The sequence below is a fragment of the Equus caballus genome, chromosome X, assembly GCF_041296265.1.
Source record: "Equus caballus isolate H_3958 breed thoroughbred chromosome X, TB-T2T, whole genome shotgun sequence".
NCBI classification, from domain to species: Eukaryota; Metazoa; Chordata; class Mammalia; order Perissodactyla; family Equidae; genus Equus; species Equus caballus.
In genome coordinates, this window is record NC_091715.1 from 130,207,137 (window position 1) to 130,230,375 (window position 23,239).

At 39.4% G+C, this 23,239-nt stretch overlaps 1 protein-coding gene across 2 annotated transcripts in view; it reads left to right on the forward strand.

The window, feature by feature from the left end:
• TM9SF5 (transmembrane 9 superfamily member 5) overlaps positions 1-23,239 on the forward strand; it is an 89,489-nt gene that overhangs the window by 21,990 nt on the left and 44,260 nt on the right. For both annotated transcript variants that reach the window (XM_023634387.2, XM_014729211.3), the window contains exons 6-7: positions 6,969-7,096; positions 11,519-11,630. In XM_023634387.2, the coding sequence (XP_023490155.2) occupies positions 6,969-7,096; positions 11,519-11,630 (240 nt within the window). The remainder of the gene's footprint in view (positions 1-6,968; positions 7,097-11,518; positions 11,631-23,239) is intronic.

The window sequence follows — 23,239 nt, forward strand, 5'->3', positions numbered from 1 at the left end:
TTGGGGCTGAGGTGTGTTTCCTGGAGGCAACAAATTGTTGGATCATGTTCTTTAATCCATTTTGCCACTCTGTGTCTTTTTATTGGAGAGTTCAATCCGTTCACATTGAGAGTGATTATTGATGCATGTGGACTTAATGCTGTTAATCTGTCGCTCATTATCTTGTTTTCCTGCATTTCTTTTCCTGTGTGCTTTAGACTACCCATTTAATACTGCAATTTCTTATGCTGGGTTTCTTAGATTTTTTCCTTATTTATGATTTGTGACTCTGTTCTGTACTTTATTTTAGTGTCTACCTTGAAGTTTGTATTTAGAATCTCGTGTATAATATAGTCTATTCTCTGGTGGACTCTTACCTACTTGACCAATACTGATTTAGACCCTTTGCTCTTCCCCTCCTAAATAATTATTTTCATTTTTTATTCCAACTCGTCTTATTAATTGGTAGTTAGAGTGCTAAGATCGTCCTTGTTTTGGTAGTTTCCTTACCTTTACCCTAATGCTATAATTGAATATTTGCTATCCTGTTCTGGTTCTATCCATCGGTCTCCCTAGTCTGTGGATTGTGTCCCCTTTCTCCCTTTTTTCTTTTTTCAGGTATGAGAGCCTTCTTGAGGATTTCTTGTAATGGAGGGCTTTTAGTTACAAATTCCCTTAACTTTTGTCTGTCTGGAAAAGATTTAATTTCTCCCTCATATCTGAAGGAAATTCTTGCTGGATAGAGTATTCTTGGCTGAAGGTTTTTATCCTTTAAAGCTTTGACTATGTCTCTCCATTCTCTCCTAGCTTGTAGGGTTTCTGTAGAGAAGTCTGCTGACAGTCTGATAGGGACTCCTTTATAGGTTATTCTCTTTTCTTTTCTTGCTTCCCTGAGTATTCTTTCCTTATCGTTCCTTTTTGCCAACTTTACTACTATGTGCCTTGCAGTAGGTCTTTTTACATTGACAAATCTAGGAGATCTAAAACCCTCCTCTACACACATTTCTCCATTGATCCCTAGATTTGGGAAGTTCTCTTCAATAATTTCGTTAAGCACACTTTCTGCTCCATTTTCCTTTTCCATATTCTCAGGAATTCCTATGATCCTTATGTTCTTACTCCTCATTGAATCCATTATCTCTCGGAGATTTTCCTCATTTTTTTAAATTCTTAGTTGTCTTTCTTCCTCTGTCTGGCGCCATTCAGCCTGTCTGTCCTCGATTATGCTGATTTGCTCCTCTAGGTTGTCTACACGGGCATTCAGGGAATCCGTATTCTGTTTTATCTGGTCCATTGTGTTTTTTATCTCAAGTAATTCTGTTTGATTCTTCTCTATGATTTCAATCTCTTTTGTGAAGTAACTCCAGAACTCGGCTTGTTTCTCTATCTTTCTCTCTACCTCATTGAGTTTTTTGATTATAGCTGCTCTGAATTCATTATCACTTAGTTTACCTAATTCCAAGTCCTCAGGACTTAATTCTGTGTTTTTATTGTTTTCCTTCTGGTCTGGGGCTTTTATAAATTGCTGGATGGTAGAGGAGCGGTTTTTTCTCATGGTGGTAGAATTCAGTTGCAGTTACAGCCTGTCGCCACTAGATGGGGGTCGAGAGCCGTGTTAGCTCTCCGCCTTCCGGCAAGATGGCTGCGCCCCCTAGCTTTGCTGGGGGTGAGGGGCTGTTACTCACATGCGCAGGTCTGGGTTCAGATCAGTTCTGTTCTCTGGTCTCCCAAGGCCCTGGGTTTATGGGGTCCCTGCGGATGGAAGCTTTCCCCCTGTCAGCGGGTTTCCACTGAATCAGGGGCAGGAGTCCTGGATGATCCCCCGGTCGCGCGGCCCCTCCCCCGCTCCTTCCCGACCCGCGCCACAGCGATCGCAGACTCCAGGGGAGGGAGCGATGTTCTCTCCTACCGTTCCAGCGCCTCCAAGGGTGTAAGCAAGGTTTATGATCTCCACCTTCTTGGTATAGTAGGTCTCTAACGAGGTGGCATTATGTTTATTCTCTGAAATTCAGTTCTTCCAATCTTTTGTTGTATTTTGGAGGGGAGAGCATCCAAGGTCAGCTCACCCCGCCATTTTGCTCCACCCCCCTCCAAAATAATGATATTTTATAATGGTGGCATTTAAGGTTCCATGAAACATGATATTTATTTGAAAAGTCTTTGGATGGTCTGCATTTTTATTGTTGTAATTCTTCTAATACTTAAGAAGGTTTGTATTTTTGTTATAGATCTTTCATTTATACCTCCTTATTACTCACTTCTTTCCTTAGAGGGTGTCAGGCAGTTTCATGATTATGTTTTGCTTTGTTTCTAGTCCTGTTTGTAATTCTTTGAGTTTCCTGGATTGGTGCCTTTTCTCAGTTCTGGAATTGTCTGCCATTGTCAGGCCTTTTGTTCTCTCCTCTTCAGACTCCAATCAAAGCTATGTTAAATGTTCTTATTTTCTCCTCCATGTCTCCTATCCTCCCTTCTGTATTTTCCATTATTTTTATGTGCTATGTTCTTCTGGCTTATCTTCTAGTCTATAAATTCTCTCTTTACTTGTTTCTTCTCTTAAACATAGGCATTGAATTTTTAATTTCAGTAATCATCTTTCTCATTTCTACAAGTTTTATTGTCTTCTTTTCCACAACTGCTAGGTCATTATTGTATACTCTTCTATTTCATGTACATGCTTTCATGTTTGTATTTTATTTCTTTTAAATATCTTAAGTTTAGTTAACTTTAAATCTGCCTCTGATTATTCCTGGATCTGAAATCTCTGCAGGTTTGTTCCTGCTGGTTCTTGCTTATGATGCCCTTTATATTTTATTTTTATTTTTTTAAGATTTTTAAAAAATTTTTTTCCTTTTTCTCCCCAAAGCCCCCTGGTACATAGTTGTATACTCTTTGTTGTGGGTCCTTCTAGTTGTGGCATGTGGGACGCTGCCTCAGCATGGTTTGATGAGCAGTGCCATGTCCGCATCCAGGATTCGAACCAACGAAACACTGGGCCGCCGGCAGCAGAGTGGGCGAACTTAACCATGCGGCCACGGGGCCAGCCCCAGCCCTTTATTTTTTTGAGGAAGGTTAGCCCTGAGCTAACATCTGCTGCCAATCCTCCTCTTTTTGCTGAGGAAGACTGGCCCTGAACTAACATCCATGCACATCTTCCTCTACTTTACCTGTGGGATGCCTGCCACAGCATGGCTTAACAAGTGGTGCGTAGGTCCACACCCGGGATCCGAACCAGTGAACCCTGGGCTGCCGAAGGAGAATGTGCTGACTTAACCACTGTGCCACCAGGCTGGCCCCCTTATGATGCGCTTTTTCCTTGTGAGTTTCATTATTTTGACTACATGCTCATTGTTCTTGAAAACTGTTTGTGGAGTTTCTTTGAGTCAAAGCACTTTTCTCCAGAGAGGATTTTCATTTACTTCTGTAAGGCATCTTTGGGCAATACCAGTTTGGGACCACCTCAAAGCAAATTCAAACTTGAATTTCCTGGGGCTACCTAGGTGATGTGAATCTAGCCTGCAAATTTGTTAGGCCTGGCCTGTGGCCACAGCTCTTCAAGGACAGTCCCCTTTCTTGTTCTGGTTAGCATCAAGGCCATCTTCCCTATAGTCCACTGGGGATGTGGACCAGGTTCGCTTCTGGCTCACATGTACCCTAAGGGCTTTCTGCTTTCCCTTAGAATTTGGCATGGTAATTCCTCACCTTCTTGTCAGCTCACGTTACTTTTTTTTTTTTAATATTAAAGAATTTATTTTTTAGAGCAGATTTAGGTTCACAGAAAATTTAAGAGGAAGATATAGAGATTTCCCATCTATCCCTTGCCCCTACACTTGCACAGCATCCGCCGTTATCAACATCCCCACCAGAGTGGTACATTTGTTACAGTTGATGAACCTACTTTGGTACATCATAATGACTCCAAGTCCATAGTTTACATTAGGGTTCACTCTTGGTGTTGTACATTCTATGCTCATGTTGCTTTTAAGGAAGATATTTGTTATGTTGCATTTATCATTTGTAGTTTTCAGCAGGAGATTTGGCCCAAATAAGACTGGAATTCAAAATCTAGTCAAAGTTTTAAAGCATAATTTTAACATCTGGTAGGACAGAAACTAACATTTAATGACCTTCTTATTCTGTGCCAGGTGCTACGCTAGATCTTTCCATATAATTTCTCACTTAATCCAGTTAACAATTTTATGAGGTAAATGATGGTGTCCCCATTTTACAGTTAAGAAAACTAAGGCCCAGAAAGACTGACATACAAAAGATTCTATGTGGCAAAATCTGAATTCCATTCCAATGTTTTTTGATCCAGATTCTTTTCTCTTTCCACCATGCCAAACTACCTCTTATATTTTTTGAGCACCTAAAGGATATTGGCTCTGAGGACATAGTTAAGAAGTGGCTGGTACATGGTAGGTGCTCAGAAATATTTGTTGAATGAGTGAACGAATGAATGAGCCAAAGTTCCTAGCCTTGTGAGCTCTGGAGAATACAATTTTCTGTAGGGGTTATAAGCATGTAAATACACCAACTACAATTTGATGTGGTAAGTGACAGAGATATGAGCTGAGTGCTGTGAGAACACAGAATAAATCATTCTTTTTAGTAATATAGTGGGTTACAAGTAGAGGCTGTGGCAGCAGATGAGTCTAGAGAGACAAAGAGGATTCAGATCCTGAAGGGCCTTTGTTATCGCTTTACCTATAATATTGAGTACTTACTTGATGCCCGACAGTGGTTGAAATGCTTTTCATGGGTTGATCTAATCCTCACAGCACCCTTTAAGGTAAGTACTGTTATGATCTCTACATTATATATGTGGAAATTGAGGCACTGAGAGGTTAAGCAACTTGGCGGAGGTCACACAGGCTAGTACATGCCATATCTGAGCTTTGAACCTAGGCAGTTTGACTGTGGAGTCCACATATTAACCACTGTGCTACTGTGCTGTGCTGCTTCCATGAGTATATATCACAGACATACCTCCATACGTGCAAATCTACTAGCTGCATTTTTTTCTCTGTATGTTTATGCCGTATTTCGTTTAACTGTATTGATAGACATTTTTGGTCGTTTCTGGTGTTTTGCGATTATGGATAGGAGTGTAGTGAGCGGTAGTTACTTTCCACCTCAAGCTGATTTGGACACACCTCTACAGGATCTCTCTTACCCTCTTTATCATCATTGTACTAAATGATCTCTAAAGTGCCTTGAGGGCCATCACCCTCAATTCTGAGATTTGCAGAGCCATAATTCTTAATCTAGGAGTCTTACATATTGTAGATTACTCAATATGGTAATTGGCAAGGCTCATTTGTACTCATTTTCTGAAGACTGAAGGCCTGGGTGACATAATGTCTAATATTTATTGAACGCTTCCTCTGCCAAGCACTGCACTAAGTACTTCACATGCATTATTCTATTTAATCCTCTCAGCAATCCTATGAGCAAACCCTTCATTGTCCCCATTTTAAAAGAGATGAAGCTGAGGCTTAAGGAAGCTAAATGACTTGTCTGTGGTCATATAACTAGTACGTGACTGTCTGATTGCAAAGCTCATACTGTGAACCGATTAGTTTGCTCGGGCTGCTGTAACAAAGTACCACAAAATGGGTGGCTTAAGACAACACAACTTTATTGTGTCACAGTTCTGGAGGCGAGAAGTCCACGATCGAGCTGTTGGCAGCGTTGGTTCTTTCTGAGGGCTGTGAGGGAGGCTCCAGGTCTTTCTCCTGGCTTCTGGTGACAGCCGACAATCCTTCAGGTTCCTTTTGGCTTGCAGCTTCAGCACTTCAGTCTCTGCCTGTGTCCTCAGATGGCGTTCTCCCTGCGTGTCTCTGTCTTCATATGGTGTTTTCCTCTTGGAAAGATACCAGTCACATTGGATTACAGCACGCCCTAATGCCCTCGTCTTAACTTGATTTTGTCTGCAGAGCCCTTCTTTCCAAATAAGATCACATTCACAAGTACTAGGAGTTAGGACTTCAACATATGTTTTTGGGGGACATAATCCAACCTATAACAGCTCTGATACAAAAACTGCCCTCAGAGCCCCATGGAAAAATAGTTATACACTCTCCTTTAACCACTTTTACCAGAAAAGAGTGCCAAAAATTTTCTTTCTTCTGGATTAGAGCAGTGGTTCTCAAAGTGTGTTCCAGGACCAGGAGCATTGGCATCACCTAGGAGCTTGTGAGACATACAGAATCTTGGGCCTCACCTTAGACCTAGTGATTCAGGATCTGCATTTTAGCAAGATCCCCGGATGATTTGTAGGAACTTTCAAGTTTAAGAAGCATTGATCTAGGAAGTTTGGATAATTGCCTTTAGATATAGTTGTGGCTAATAGGGAGTGAACTAGTGAATATTTAGCTTGTAGCGAGAGTTTAATTCACTTTTTATCTGATGCTTCTGCTTATAAATGTAAATATACCCTCATTATAGAAAATTTGGGAAGTACAGAAAAGTATAACAAAGCAGTGGAAAAATGATTGCCTATAATCTCACTTCCCAGAGGTCCCACTGTTAACATTCTGAAACACATTCTCCTATTTGTTTTTGCTTCGTTACTTTTACCATAAATAAAGCCCAAACTCATGATATGCTTACACTTTATATACTGATAACATTTTATTAGTTAATTTGTATTACTTCATAGTTTTGTATGGTTAAAAATCCAGAGATACATGCATTTGTACATGAATTTTACAGTTTTGCAATATCGTTTCTTTGTACCAACTATTTAAGACTATAGAAGTAACAACTATTTAAGACTATAGAATTAACTAACATCTTAATTTTATGCCGGATGCTCATGGCTGTAGTTTTAATCATATAAAAACACATTTACTCTTCAGTATGCTTAATTTATAGCTCAGTTCTTTTTAGAACTAGTGTATCTCATTTTTATTCCACCATCAGGTTTTATAGTTTTTAGTTTCTAGGAAAAATTCAAACTTCTTTAAAATTTCTTTGTCTTTTTGCAGTCTGAATTCAACAAAAATAATAGTTTCTACCTCTTCAACCACGTTGATATTACTCTTACATATCACAGGGAAAGTGAAAGAAATGGGGGTATTGCAAGATTGGTTACTGCTAGACTTGATCCTAAAAGGTAATTACAGAATATGTTTTTAATTAGCTCTATTAATTTAAAAATTAATTCAAAATGTAGAAGTTCTCAACGAGAGTTTTCATTTTAGTATACACATGTGATGTAACCTTAGCCATACAGTTTGAAAAACCAAATGGGTAATTTTATTCCCTTCTACCTGTACTAAGTGTCTGAGTACCATGTGATGTGAGGAAGAATTGACAGATCTGGCAGAGGATAGACTTATTGAGGGTATCCTAACCCTCCACTTTAGTAGCTGCCATACAACAAAAACATTAGATTTAGATTTATGTTTCTTCAGAGGACAAGCCTAGTACCAATGGAGTCTATTACACAGGTATCAGCTGAGTATAAGGAAAAATCTGCTAACAATTAGAACTCTCTAACAGTCGAATAAGCCGTCTCAAGAATTAGTGAGTACTTTGTCCCTGGATGTTCGTAAGAAGAGTCTGGATGACTCAGCTGTTGGAGATTTCACAATTAGGCATCCACCATAGTATGTAGTCCCTAGTAAGCAAGTGCTCAATGAATTGTAAAGGACAGTTCTGCATTGGGTAAGAGACTGGACAGGTGACATTTAATGTTCCAACTCTAAGATTCTTTGAAATTGTAGGATAAGATTAGTACTCTCCACTTAAGACAGGTAGAGAGGGGAATATGTCACACAATGTATAAAATCATCATCCATTATGGGCAAAATAGTACAAAACCTCAAATATTAGGATGGAGCAAGTTATCCCTTGAGACTTATGTGAAGTATATTAAATGAAGCAAGTATGGTATAGTTTTCTGAATACAGAACAAAGAATTAGAAAATTTAGATTTTTAGTCTCATCTCTGCTGGTTCCATATTGGAAGTCAACCGCAAGTTCATAGAAAGGAATCAGGCATCATTGTTTTTAAGCCTACTACCTTATTTTACTTTAGCCAAGGTGGTTCCATCTGTCACTGCTGACGGCCAAAGGGAAAGAATAGTTAGAGAATGTATTGTGCCAAGCTTTTGACCATGGGTAGGTTAACTTGATCTCTCATAGGCGTAATTTACTCATCAGTAAAAGAAGAGGGCTGAATTAGGAGTCTTTAATACGGACCCTGATGCATCAAACTCTGGAAATTTTTATTGATGTGTGTTTTTCTGGGCAAAAGGGTCCATAGAGTTCATTAGATAAACAGGCCCCAAATGGTGAAGAATACTGGCACTTTCCAACTCTGATTTATCTTAGTAAAAGGATATTCTTTTAAAGTTAGTGGCTCTGTTAAAATTTTTGAAGATTATCTTTGCAAAGTGTTACAGACAGGAAATAAAAGAAGAATTAAAAGGATCAGGGCATATTTATGAATCACAGGGGTAAACATAGCTACTAGGCGAGGCCAGGAAATACTAACCATTGTCAAGGGCAATCACCCGTGCTTTTTTGTGTATGTCACTTCTGATATCTGGCAACAGAATTTTAGGATGATGGACTGTGACGTCTGAGTCAGGATGAGTGCTCATGTTGAAAATCATTTGGTTGGAAAGGTAGCAAACACACAAAGTGTGATCCTCCAGGAAGCTAATCTCATCAGCCATATGAAAATCAAACTTAATGCTTTCCAGTCACATCTCAGGTTCTCAGACTCGGATAGATTAAAAAGTCCAAGAAAATAATTTTTTAGAGTTACATTTATTCTACAGCCAGCCGTGGTGGTCTAGTGGTTAAGATTCGGCACTCTCACTGCTGAGGCCAGAGTTCATTTCCAGGTCAGGGAACCACACCACCGTCTGTCCGTTGTCATACTGTGGTGGCTGCGTGTTGCTGTGAAGCTGAAAGCTATACCACAGTATTTCAAATACCAGCAGGGTCACCCATGCTGGACAGGTTTCAGCGGAACTTCCAGACTGAGACAGACTAGGAAGAAGGACCTGGCCACCCACTTCCAAAAAATTGGCCATAAAACCCTATGAACAGCAGTGGAGCATTGTCTGATATAGTGCCACAAGGTGAGAGGATGGTGCAGAAAGACCGGGCAGGGTTCCGCTCTGCTGTCCACAGGGTCACTAGGAGTCAGAATTGACTCAACAGCACTAACAACAAATTTATTCTCCATTGCCCATAGTAATAGCTTATGTATGCGTGTGATAAAACTTTTATCTAATCACTGTAAAGGTCATTGATTTGGGTCCCCTGAGAACAAGGACTGTGTTATAATTCATCTTTTTCAGAATTAGGTGATCTGCTCAAGGCCACAGAAGTGAGTTAGGCCTCAAGTTTTCTAGGCCTGCAATCTTGTGTTTTCTTTTAGGTACTGTACCCAGCTAATTTCCCTGATGGTTACCATAGTTGATCATCTCTTTTTCCTTAAAACACTTGCTTCATTTGGCTTTTGGGTTACCATACTTTCCTAGTTTTCTCCTGTGTCACTGGTTGCTTATGAGTCTTCTCATTTCTCCAACCTCTTAATGTTGGAGGGCCGCAGGACTCAGTCTTTGAACTTTCTCTGTTCTTTATTTATACTTACACCTTGGTGATCTGTATCCTGTCTCATGGCATTAGATACCACCATGACTCATAGACCTCTAGACTGGTATATTTAGCTGTCTACTTGACATGTCCACTTGGATGTCTAATAGGCATTTCAAACTTAACATCTCCAAAAATGAACTTTGAATCTTCTCTCCAAACCTGCTTCTCCTGTTGTCTTCTCTGTCTCAGGAAATGGCAACTACGTCTTTCCAGTTGCTCAGGCCCCTAAACCATGGTATCACCCTTGATTCCTCTTTATCTTTCTTCACTCATACCCTATATCCAGTCCAATCCTTTGGATCTGGATCCAGATCCAGATCACGTGGCTCTATTTTCAAAATATATTCAGAATCCACCACTTCTCATCACCTCTACCAATATTACCTTGTCTGAGATATCATTATATCTCACCTAGATTATTGCCAAACCCTAACTGGTCTCCCTCCTGCCACCCTTGTCTTCTAGAAGTCTGTTCTCAATACAGCATTCAGAGCATTCCTTTTTAAGTGTCAACTCTTATGTAAGGCCAGTGGTTTAAAATAGGGCTTCTACCTTGGTCAGAGATCTTAACACAGTTTTTGCTGCATAATCTTTCTTATATGAAATGCAGATATTTCCTATACTGAGGTCAAGGCCCATATTTAAACAGCAAACGTTGATGTGCATGATCACGCAGTAATTTAATTTTTCTCTTTTTTGTTAAGTTTTGATCTGTAGGCTTAACAATTATTATTTCTTTAATTCATAACTTTTAATATGTATTTTGGATTTGAATAGAATGCATGTATCCTACAAACACTTAATAAGGGCATATTTTGTACCAGACACTGAGGTACAAAAATGAATAGAAAGAGGTGTATCTCAATAACCTGTGCACTTTTTTTTTCTTGCTGAGGAAGATTGGCCCTGAGCTAACATCTGTAACCAATCTTCCACTTTTTGCTTGATGAAGATTGTCGCTGAGCTAACATCTGTGACAGTCTTCCTCTATTTTGTATGTGGGACACCCCACAACATAGCTTGATGAGTGGTATGTAGGTCCTTGCCCAGGGTCTGAACCTGTGAACCCCAGACCCCCAAAGTGGAATGTGCAAACTTAACCACTACACCACTGGGTTGGCCCCAACCTGTGCAATTGTGAGTGAATGGTTTTATTGTGCATATACATAACAATCCAGTAAGGATTGCACAGTATTCTTTAGACAGAAACCAAGGGATAAATTACACGTTGGATTAATATTTTAAAAGTGAAGCATCACTATTTCTTCTTTTGATTTTTCTATCTCCACTTTATTCCTTTTTTGCTTTTCAAGCGATATAAGAGTTTCTTTATTCCCGACCAGGCATTTGCTAGCTTTATCAGTCCTGTCTAGTTTCAAACTTCTCCAGTTTTTGTTTTCCATCTTCTGTTTTTAATAATCATTCTCTTTTTTCAAACACAAAAGATTCACATAGATTATGTCCTCAGTACCTTTCATTGCTAAATATGTTATTTTACATACAGTAGGCCCTCAAATCTCTGGGTGCTTATAAAAATGGTTTCTGCTTCATCTATTTCATTTTCTAACCCTACAGCTAAGGTTACAAGATAGGTTACTTAGTATATCGAAGAGGGATGAGATGAAAGATGAAAAATAAAGCCATTTGCTAACAGAAGGATTTAAAAAAAAAAAATCTGTTAGGTAAAGAGAAGATTCTTAATTATTGCATTTTGGGCAGTTTATTGAGTCTCATTTGAGTGTTAGGGACATTTAGAAACAAAAGTATTTTAAATTGCAAAGAGTTTCAAATTCAGACTATAGTGAAAGATCTTTTTTCTCAGCCTCCTATTGTGACATGCCTGAATATACATGAGTTGGAAATTTACAATGTCAGTTTGTTATAAAAATTCCCTTCCTTTTTTTTTCTCTTCGATTAGCTATAATCGTTCAGATGAAAACCACATAACTTGTGATGGACCCCCTATGGAAATTCCTGGAGAATATACAGATAAGTTGAATATAACCTACACTTACTCTGTGAAATTTGAAGTAAGTATTCCATGCCATCATCTTACTTTTTTCCAAATCAAGTATATAAATATCATATACTTCATTACTATTAAAGCCTCAATTTTCATCAAAGTTGTATAACATAGCTAAGAGCCCAAGAAAGTAGGTAAGTTTTTTATGTTAAAACCAGTCAAAGGACAATCGTTAAAGGAATTGCTGTTTTAAAGTGGCTGCCTTTCAGGTACTGTGCCAGCTGCTTTACTTGCTCTTACTTCATACTGAGGTTTGAAAGAGGTACGTGGGAAACCAGAGGGGTGTCGTCTGGGGCTTGGCAGGCTGGCTGGCCGCTCACGTGGGACCTTAAAGGAAGAGACACAGTATAGTGTAGTGAAAAGAGCACACATATTGGACTCAGACTGACCTGCAGTTCAAACTGAGGCTTGGTCACTTACTAGCTGCGGGAGCTGAGGTAAGTCACATGATCGCGGAGGCCCGATTTCTTCTCATGTCATTTCATCCTCATTTTCAGAAAATGTAAAGCCCTTACCGTAACACAAATGTCCACATGTGTACGTCTGGATTCTTTTTTTGGTAAATAGCTATTTTTATAAAGATGGTATGTATTTTTGGTAGATAGATAGACAGACAGACTGACTCTTAACATTCTGGTAAATAATCTATCAGCTCTCTGATGCTGTCATTTCCCAAAGGGTTTTCTGGAAACGAGTTGCTTTTTATTTTATTTTATTTATTTTTGCATGGTATTTAGAGGTGTTATGTGAAAAAAGGATTCTACAATGAGCTTACTTTGGATAATGCCAGGTTAAAAAATATTAAAACAATGGCTTCAAGAAGATTCACTATGTTAAAGCATGTGAATTTTCAAAAGATGATTAGAATATGCACGTTTCATAGACCATGGCGGAATTCATGGGGATGCAATGTTCAGTAGAATATACAAGGGAAAGACTGCACGTGTGCTGGTATACAACTTTGTACAAATGGGATATTACATGTACTATTTTCACTTACTGTGTATGTCGTGGACATCTTTCCATGTCGATAAATATAGAGTCACATTCTTTTTTTATTGACTACATAGTCATTTAATGTATAGGCCATAATAGACTTTTTTTAGGGCCCTATTGATGAAAACAACCCAAATGTCTAATTTTTTTTTATTTTAATTTTTTTATTATTTTTTATTTTTTTATTGAGTTATTGATAGGTTACAATCTTGTGAAATTTCAATTGTACATTAATGTTTGTCAGTCATGTTGTAGGTGCACCACTTCACCCTTTGTGCCCACCCCCCACCCCACCTTTCCCCTGGTATCCACTAAACTGTTCTTGGTCCATAATTTTAAATTCCTCATATGAGTGGAGTCATACACAGATTATCTTTCTCTCGCTGGCTTATTTCACTTAACATAATTCTCTCAAGGTCCATCCATGTTATTGGAAATGGAATGATTTTGTTCTGTTTTGCAGCTGAGTAGTATTCCATTGTATATATGTACCACATCTTCTTTATCCATTCGTCTGTTGCTGGGCACTTAGGTTGCTTCCAAGTCTTGGCTATTGTAAACAGTGCTGCAATAAACATTGGGGTGCACAGGACTTTTGGGATTGCTGACTTCAGGCTCTTTGGATAAATGCCCAGTAGTGGGATGGCTGGATCATATGGTAGTTCTATTTTTAGTTTTTTGAGGAATCTCCATACTGTTTTCCATAGTGGCTGCACTAGTTTGCATTCCCACCAGCAGTGTATGAGGGTTCCTTTTTCTCCGCAACCTCTCCAACATTTGTTGCTATTAGTTTTAGATATTTTTGTCATTCTAACGGGTGTAAGGTGATAACTTAGTGTAGTTTTGATTTGCATTTCCCTGATGATCAGCGATGATGAGCATCTTTTCATGTGCCTATTGGCCATCAGAATATCTTCTTTGGAGAAATGTCTGTTCATGTCTCCAGCCCATTTTTTGATTGGGTTGTTTGATGTTTTGTGGTTGAGTTGCGAGAGTTCTTTATATATTAAGGATATTAAGCCTTTGTCAGATATATGACTTGCAAATATTTTTTCCCAGTTAGTGGGTTGTTTTTTTGTTTCAATCCTGTTTTCATTTGCCTTGAAGAAGCTCTTTAATCTGATGAAGTCCTATTTGTTTATTCTTTCTATTGTTTCCCTTCTCTGAGAAGGCATGGTGTCCGAAAAGATCCTTTTAATACTGATGTCCAAGAGTGTACTGCCTACGTTTTCTTCCAGAAGTCTTATGGTTTCAGGTCTCACCTTTAGGTCTTTAGTCCATTTTGAGTTAATTTTGGTGAATGGTGAAAAAGAATGGTCAATTTTCATTCTTTTACATGTGGCTTTCCAGTTTTCCCAGCACCATTTGTTGAAAAGACTTTCTTTTCTCCATTGTATGCCCTCAGCTCCTTTGTCAAAGATAAGCTGTCCATAGATGTGTGGTTTTATTTCTGGGCTTTCAATTCTGTTCCATTGATCTGTGCACCTGTTTTTGTACCAGTACCATGCTGTTTTGATTACTGTAGCTTTGTAGTATGTTTTGAAGTCAGGGATTGTGATGCCTCCCGTTTTGTTCTTTTTTCTCAGGATTGCTTTAGAAATTCGGGGTCTTTTGTTGCCACATATGAATTTTAGGATTCTTTGTTCTAATTCTGTAAAGAATGTCATTGGGATTCTGATTGGGATGGTGTTGAATCTGTAGATTGCTTTAGGTAGAACGGACATTGTAACTATGTTTATTCTTCCAATCCATGTACATGGAATGTCTTTCCATCTCCTTATGTTGTCATCCAATTCTCTCAGAAAGGCCTTGTAATTTTGATTATATAGGTCCTTCACTTCCTTAGTTAAATGTACCCCAAGGTATTTTATTCTTTTTGTTGCGATTGTGAATGGTATTGTATTCTTGAGTTCTTTTTCTGTTGGTTCATTACTGGAGTATAGAAATGCTACTGATTTATGCAAATTGATTTTATACCCCGCAACTTTGCTGTAGTTGTTGATTACTTCTAACAGTTTTCCAATGGATTCTTTGGGGTTTTCTATATATAAGATCATGTCGTCTGCAAACAGCGAGAGTTTCACTTCTTCCCTCCCTATTTGGATTTCTTTTATTCCTTTTTCTTGCCTGATTGCTCTGGCCAGGACCTCGAGTACTATGTTAAATAAGAGTGGTGATAGAGGGCATCCTTGTCTCGTTCCTGTTTTCAGGGAGATGGGGTTCAGTTTTTGCCCATTGAGTATGATGTTGGGTATGGGTTTGTCGTATATGGCCTTTATTATGTTGAGGTAGTTTCCTTCTATGCCCATTTTGTTCAGAGTTTTTATCATAAATGGCTGTTGGATCTTGTCAAATGCCTTCTCTGCATCTATTGAGATGATCATGTGGTTTTTATTCCTCAGTTTGTTGATGTGGTGCATCACGTTGATTGATTTGCAGATGTTGAACCATCCCTGTGTCCCTGGTATGAATCCCACCTGATCCTGATGTATGATTCTTTTGATGAATTGCTGAATTCTGGTTGCCAAAATTTTGTTTAGAATTTTTGCATCTATGTTCATCAGTGATATTGGCCTGTAGTTCTCTTTTTTCGTAGTGTCCTTGTCAGGTTTTGGTATCAGCGTGATGCTGGCCTCATAGAATGTGTTAGGAAGTGGGGTTTTATTCTTTGGGATGTTTTTGATTGCTGTTTCAATCTCTTTCCTTGTGATTGGTCTGTTCAAATCGTCTGCCTCTTCTTGAGTGAGCTTTGGGAGATTGTAGGAGTCCAGGAATTTATCCATTTCCTCTAGGTTCTCCATTCTGTTGGCATATAGTTTTTTGTAGTATTCTCTTATAATCTGTTGTATTTCTGCAGAGTCTGTTGTTATTTCTCCTCGCTCATTTCTGATTTTGTTTATTTGAGCTTTCTCCCTTTTTTTCTTTGTAAGTCTGGCTAGTGGTTTGTCAATTTTATTTATCTTCTCCAAAAACCAGCTCTTTGTCTCATTGATCCTTTCTACTGCCTTTTTTGTATCCATAGTATTTATTTCTGATCTGATTTTTATGATTTCTCTCCTTCTGCTGACGTTGGGCTTCATTTGTTCTTTTTTCTCTAGTTCAGTTAGGTGTGCTTTAAGGTTGCTTATTTGGGATTTTTCTTGTTTGTTAAGATGTGCCTGTATTGTGATGAATTTTCCTCTTAATACAGCTTTTGCTGTATCCCATATGAGTTGGTATGGCATGCTATCATTTTCATTTGTTTCCAGGTATTTTTTTATTTCTTCTTTAATTTCTTCAGTGATCCATTGCTTGTTCAGGAGTGTGTTGTTTAGTCTCCACATCTTTGTGCCTTTCTCAGCTTTTTTCTTGTAATTAATTTCTAGCCTTATAGCACTATGATCGGAGAAGATGCCTGTTATTATTTCAATTTTTTTAAATTTGTAGAGGCTTGCCTTGTTTCCCAACATATGGTCTATCCTAGAGAATGTTCCATGTGCACTTGAGAAGAATGTGTATTCAGCTCTTTCAGGGTGGAGTGATCTATATATGTCTATTAAGTCCAATTGTTTTAGTTTTTCATTCAGCTCCACTATTTCCTTGTTGATTTTCTGTCTGGATGATCTGTCCATTGATGTGAGTGGGGTGTTGAGGTCCCCTCCTATTATTGTGTTGTTTTTAACATCTTCCTTCAGGTCTGTTAATAGTTGCTTTATGAATCTTGGTGCTCCTGTGTTGGGTGCATAGATATTTATAAGCGTTATTTCTTCTTGATGAAGTGTCCCTTTGATCATTATATATTCTCTCTCTGTGTCTCTCTTTACCTGTCTTATTTTGAAATCCACTTGGTCTGATATGAGAATTGCAACACCTGCCTTTTTTTCCTTGCTATTTGCTTGAAGTATTGTCCTCCACCCCTTCACCCTGAGTCTGTGTTTGTCCTTGGGGCTGAGGTGTGTTTCCTGGAGGCAACAAATTGTTGGATCGTGTTCTTTAATCCATTTTGCCACTCTGTGTCTTTTTATTGGAGAGTTCAATCCGTTCACATTGAGAGTGATTATTGATGCATGTGGACTTAGTGCTGTTAATCTGTTGCTCATTATCTTGTTTTCCTGCATTTCTTTTCCTGTGCGCTTTAGACTACCCATTTAATACTGCAATTTCTTATGCTGGGTTTCTTAGATTTTTCCTTATTTATGATTTGTGACTCTGTTCTGTACTTTATTTTAGTGTCTACCTTGAAGTTTGTATTTAGAATCTCGTGTATAATATAGTCTATTCTCTGGTGGTCTCTTACTTACTTGACCAATACTGATTTAGACCCTTTGCTCTTCCCCTCCTAAATAATTATTTTCATTTTTTATTCCAACTCGTCTTATTAATTGGTAGTTAGAGTGCTAAGATCGTCCTTGTTTTGGTAGTTTCCTTACCTTTACCCTAATGCTATAATTGAATATTTGCTATCCTGTTCTGGTTCTATCCATCGGTCTCCCTAGTCTGTGGATTGTGTCCCCTTTCTCCCTTTTTTCTTTTTTCAGGTATGAGAGCCTTCTTGAGGATTTCTTGTAATGGAGGGCTTTTAGTTACAAATTCCCTTAACTTTTGTTTGTCTGGAAAAGATTTGATTTCTCCCTCATATCTGAAGGAAATTCTTGCTGGATAGAGTATTCTTGGCTGAAGGTTTTTATCCTTTAAAGCTTTGACTATATCACTCCATTCTCTCCTAGCTTGTAGGGTTTCTATAGAGAAATCTGCTGACAATCTGATAGGGGCTCCTTTATAGGTTATTCTCTTTTTTTTTCTTACTTCCCTGAGTATTCTTTCCTTATCGTTCCTTTTTGCCAACTTTACTACTATGTGCCTTGCAGTAGGTCTTTTTACATTGACAAATCTAGGAGATCTAAAACCCTCCTCTACACACATTTCTCCGTTGATCCCTAGATTTGGGAAGTTCTCTTCAATAATTTCGTTAAGCACACTTTCTGCTCCATTTTCCTTTTCCATATTCTCGGGAATTCCTATGATCCTTATGTTCTTACTCCTCATTGAATCCATTATCTCTCAGAGATTTTCCTCATTTTTGTTAATTCTTAGTTCTCTTTCTTCCTCTGTCTGGCGCCATTCAGCCTGTCTGTCCTCGATTATGCTAGTTTGCTCCTCTAGGTTGTCTACACGGGCATTCAGGGAATCCGTATTCTGTTTTATCTGGTCCATTGTGTCTTTCATCTCAAGTAATTCTGTTTGACTATTCTTTATGATTTCAATCTCTTTTGTGAAGTAACTCCAGAACTCGGTTTGTTTCTCTATCTTTCTCTCTACCTCATTGAGTTTTTTGATTATAGCTGCTCTGAATTCATTATCACTTAGTTTACCTAATTCCAAGTCCTCAGGACTTAATTCTATGTTTTTATTGTTTTCCTTCTGGTCTGGGGCTTTTATAAATTGCTGGATGGTAGAGGAGCGGTTTTTTCTCATGGTGGTAGAATTCAGTTGCAGTTACAGCCTGTCGCCACTAGATGGGGGTCGAGAGCGGCGTGTTAGCTCTCCGCCTTCGGGGCAAGATGGCTGCGCCCACTGGCTTTGCTGGGGGGGAGGGGCTGTTACTCACACACGCCGGTCTGGGTTCAGATCAGTTCTGTTCTCTGGTCTCCCAAGGCCCTTGATTTATAGGGTCCCCACGGACGGAAGCTTCTCCCCCCCCCCGGCCCCCCCGTCAGCGGGTCTCCACAGAATCAGTGAATCAGCGGCAGGAGTCCTGGATGATCCCCCGGTCGCGCGGCCCCTCCCCCGCTCCTTCCCGACCCGCGCCGCAGCAATCGCAGACTCTAGGGGAGGGAGCGATGTTCTCTCCTACCGTTCCAGCGCCTCCGAAGGTGTAAAGCTAGGTTTATGATCTCCACCTTCTTGGTATTGTAGGTCTCTAACGAGCTAGCATTATGTTTATTCTCTGAAATTCAGTTCTTCCAATCTTTTGTTGTATTTTGGAGGGGAGGGAATCCCGGGTCAGCTCACCCTGCCATTTTGCTCCGCCCACCCCCAAATGTCTAATTTTTAATTATTATAAACAAAGCTTTAAAGAACATCCTTACTTTTTTACTTATGTGATTATCTCCTGGAGTTAAACTCCTAGAAGTAGGACTGTTTAGGTAAAAGAGTGTACACGTTCTTATTTTTTAAAGATTGGCACCTGACCTAATACCCATTCCCAATCTTCTTCTTTTTTTCTTCTTCTCCCCAAAGCCCCCCAGTACCTAGTTGTATATTCTAGTTGTAGGTCCTTCTGGTTCTGCCATGTGGGACGCTGCCTCAGCATGGCTTGGTGAGCGGTGCTAGGTCTGTGCCCCAGATCCAAACCGGCGAAACCTTGGGCTGCTGAAGCGGCACGTGTGAACTTAACCACTCAGCCACGGGGCTGGCCCCAAGAGTGCACACATTTTGAAAACACCTTGCCAAATTCTTTTCCAAAAAAATTGCGAAGACTGAGGATGTGCTGTTTCCTCATACACTCAGCAATACTAGGTTTTTGTTAATCCTTTAAAGTCATGCTTCAGAATTTTAATTTTGTGAGTGTACCAAAAGGAGATAGGTTTATACTAGGCAAACTCCTAAGGGTCCAATGTGTAAACCAGAATACCAATGTATTAATGTAAATAGAGAGATATAAATGCCTAGTAGACAACACCATTCATGTTAGCTGGTTAGCACATCTGCCTGTAATAAAGATGTATAAGAAAGCAGATATAAATAGAACAGAATAAATAGAAAGTTTCTTGGTAAGCATAGGACACCAGAGCGAAGGGAGGTGAGGTATTGAAAGATGATATTCATGGCACTCTAATGCTATGCTTACCCATGGAGCAGATGTTTCTATTCATGGGTAGGCGCTCTTAGCCCTGGACAGTGTTAGAGGTACTTCACCAAAAGAGTAACTTTGGGACCTTCCTTTCATAGGGAAAAACCTTTTATGACTGTGTAGATCTATGTAATTTTCTTTTAAGGTTTTTTAAGACTATAAATCATATTTTTGATTCAGCTTTGATTATATACTTGATTTTGTATAAGGCTAATTTCTTATGGCTTTAGATATGCTTTCCTGAGACCACACCCTAATCACCTTATTTGGGATTAGGTCTCAAATTTCTTCAAACGTTTACAAATTGTGCTTGGTTTGTATCATTTCTATAGAGGGCCTGACAGCCATCATAACAGGATTCTTCCTAATCTCATTCTGAAAGCAATTCCAGATTGGGGATGCCTTGCTTTTGTCCTTATGTGTCACCTATAGTGGTTATCTCCATTTTATAAATGAGGGGACTGAAGCCCAGCAAGCTGTGGTAATTTTCTCAGGATCATTGCTAGCAGGAGGTGGAAGTGATATTCAAACTCAGGACTGTTTGGCCCCCAAACTCATAGTTTTTCCACTATACTATTCTGGTTGTCTCTATTAAAGGTCTATTATATTTTCTGCCTACAGAGTTACTGTAAAGAAAATGAGAAACGTTTATGTTAGAAATGTATGTGTGTGCTTTGAATCATTCAGCTAGAGGTCAGGATTACTTGGTCCTACATCCTGCAGTTTCCCCAAAGTACAATTGGTGAAAACAGGCAATTTACTAGTCCAATAAGTATAGTCCAGTACTCTAATCTCTGTATGAAATGCAGAAGTGTAATTTGGGGAAAGGAATGAAATACACCCTGAAGAAATTAAAATAACCTTTCCCTAATGATTGAGAATACTATTCAAAGTCTAAGCTTTTATCAGAAGTTGACCGAAGAGCTGAAGCCTTTCTGTTTTTCATCACTTGTCAGTTGGCTATTAAAATTTACATGTAGGAACTCTTATGTTTACAGTAAAAGCCAAGAGAAAGCAGATCTAAATTGAAGTTCAGATTCATACCAGGAGCCTACAGAGTATGGCATTAGTGGTGTGTCTGCCTGTCAGGAAGTAACTGTGGCTGCCAAAGGAGCTGAGGCACGAGTTCAGATGCAGCCACACCGAGTGGGGGAATGTGGGGACTCGCCTTAGTTGGGCTAGGTCTCAACCCCTTGTTCCTCGACAGTCTGGTCTGAATCCTGGAAGCTATTCTAGAAGCCGCAATTTCCCTTTCCCATTGAAACTCATTTAGGGTGCTTAGAAGACCCTTGGCTTCCAGAAGCGGTACAATGGAAAGAACCACACATATCTGAGTTTGAATCCTGGCTTGACCTTTGTTACCTGTGTGAACTTGGACAAGTTACTTTGAGCCTGAATTTCCTTATCTGTAAAATGGGGATGTCACCTCGTGTGATTGCTATCAGAGATAAACGAGCTAATATAAAATCTTTAAGCACGGTGCCTAACCCATAGTAGTCACACAAGGTTTCCTATTCCTTGTCTCAGATACAGGAGCACTTGATTTACAGATGTCTTCACGATAGTAGCTCGTGTATGCAGAGTGGAATTATGCAGTGAGAATGCGCCAAGCCACAATATTCTTCATCTGAACAGCACAAAGTTGCTGTCGTAGTTGCGGGGGGAGGGTGTAAGGAAGAGTGGTGATGTATATCTCTGATGATGCTGTTTCTTCATTTTCTGTCTTGGGTTGAAAATGCTTTTTTAACCCAGTTATAATGGTACACGTTAACATTTCCTAAACTGCATTCCCTAGAGAACACTAGTCAAATAAGTTTGGAAAATGCTACTTTCTCCTGCCTCCTTTCTCAGCTCCACAATGCACGTTTGCACGTTAGTAAACTATTTAAAAGTATCCTAATAAAGAAACCTTTTGACTGAGTCTAACTCAGCATTTTACAACCGTGCTTGACTATGGTGTTCTCTTCTGGAGTAACATTTCTGTCTCACTGTGAGCCTACTTTGGGCATCCCAGGTGTACATTGTTGCTGTGTCTTAGAGTAATTTACAAGATCCTATTGAACCCATAATATAGTCTGAACTTTCCTGAACAAATGAGAAGCAAGGCTTCATATATTGGTAACTGTAACTATAAAATAACTTAATCTACAATATGGGTTATGAAAATTTTGTCAACCAGCTGGGTACCTCATCGTCATTTATTGAATTGCTTCAGTGGGCATGACAGAATTTGAAAATCACTATTTTTTCACCCTCCAAGTAAATAGTTGGTTCAGGTCAATATTATCAATGAATGTTAAAATTGTAGGTACATGAGTGTGGGGGAAACTGGTTATTTTCCCAGTGGCAAAGTATCACCCCACAGATTACTTGCTAATTGCATGTGGGAAAATACAGACATAAACAAGTGGATAAGGAAATAAATGAATATGAGTTCATATTGCTGTCTCTGTCATCCAGCACCCCAGTGTTCGTGCTAGCCCTCTCCCCTTGCTTATTTGTAACTTTTTTCCCTGACAGTGAGAAACCTGGCTCCCATCATCTACGATATATTGACTGATTTGTTCAACCCCAGCATAATGTAAAGTAGTGTCAGAACTGCTAACCCATACCCCTGTGAGAAACAAATTTATTAACTAGAACACAGTGTTTATAGAGCACTCTTTTTGTAAAGAAATATCTTATATATTTTTTCTTGTATCAAGTCTTTGAAATCCGGTGTGTATTTTACACCTACAGCCCATCTCACTTAGGACCAGCCACATTTCAAGTGCTGAATAGCTGCACGTGACCAGTGGCTGCCATCTTGGCAAAGATCTAGACCTTCCCATTTGCAGGGACTGTCTGCTTTGGTGTGTGCTTCTACGTGTTTCCCCCATTTTGTTGATTCTCACTCTCAATACAGGAAATCCCACCAAGTCCCGTGACATGGATTGATTCCAGGCCTTTTGCTGGGTGAGCTACACGGTGTCACTCTCCTGCAGACTATGGAAACCTTCCATGTATCTTTGGCACAAAGGTGTTCTTAGGGTCATGGGGAGAAGCAGGCGCAATCCTGACACAGGGATGGGGCAGTGGGACACGGACAGGAAGCCAAATTCCGTGCACACGTCAAATTAGTTACAGATGTCAGTGCCATGCAGCTGCAGCAGCTTCTCGGCCAACCTCCATCCTCCTGGGCCGCCTCTACCATCTTAGCGCAGCCACCTGCAAACTGCTGTTGGCCGCGGAGCCTGTGGTCATTAGCTGAGTTGTGGGCCTGAGCCCCTGGTCAGGCAGCTGCCGTCAGAAAGGTTCAGAGGCAATATAAGAATTTTTAGTTTAAACAGTTTTGTCTTTTTGCTTTTTAATTAAGCATCATGTGCACTTTATGTTTTCAGAAAATGATTCATGTTCCTAAATGGTTATAAAGTTTGGAGTTTATACAGCAGATTTATCCAGAAGTTATTGAAGGATGGCTCATAAAGATTACTATTTGAGTGATGACCTTCTGTTCATTCATTTATATATCAAATATTTATTTATTTATTTATTTATTTTTTTAAATATTCTTGACTTTTTTTTTTTTTTTTTTTTTTTAAAGATTTTATTTTTTCCTTTTTATCCCCAAAGCCCCCCGGTACGTAGTTGTGTATTCTTCGTTGTGGGTTCTTCTAGTTGTGGCATGTGGGACGCTGCCTCAGCGTGGTCTGATGAGCAGTGCCATGTCCGCGCCCAGGATTCGAACTAACGAAACACTGGGCCGCCTGCAGCGGAGCGCGCAAACTTAACCACTCGGCCACGGGGCC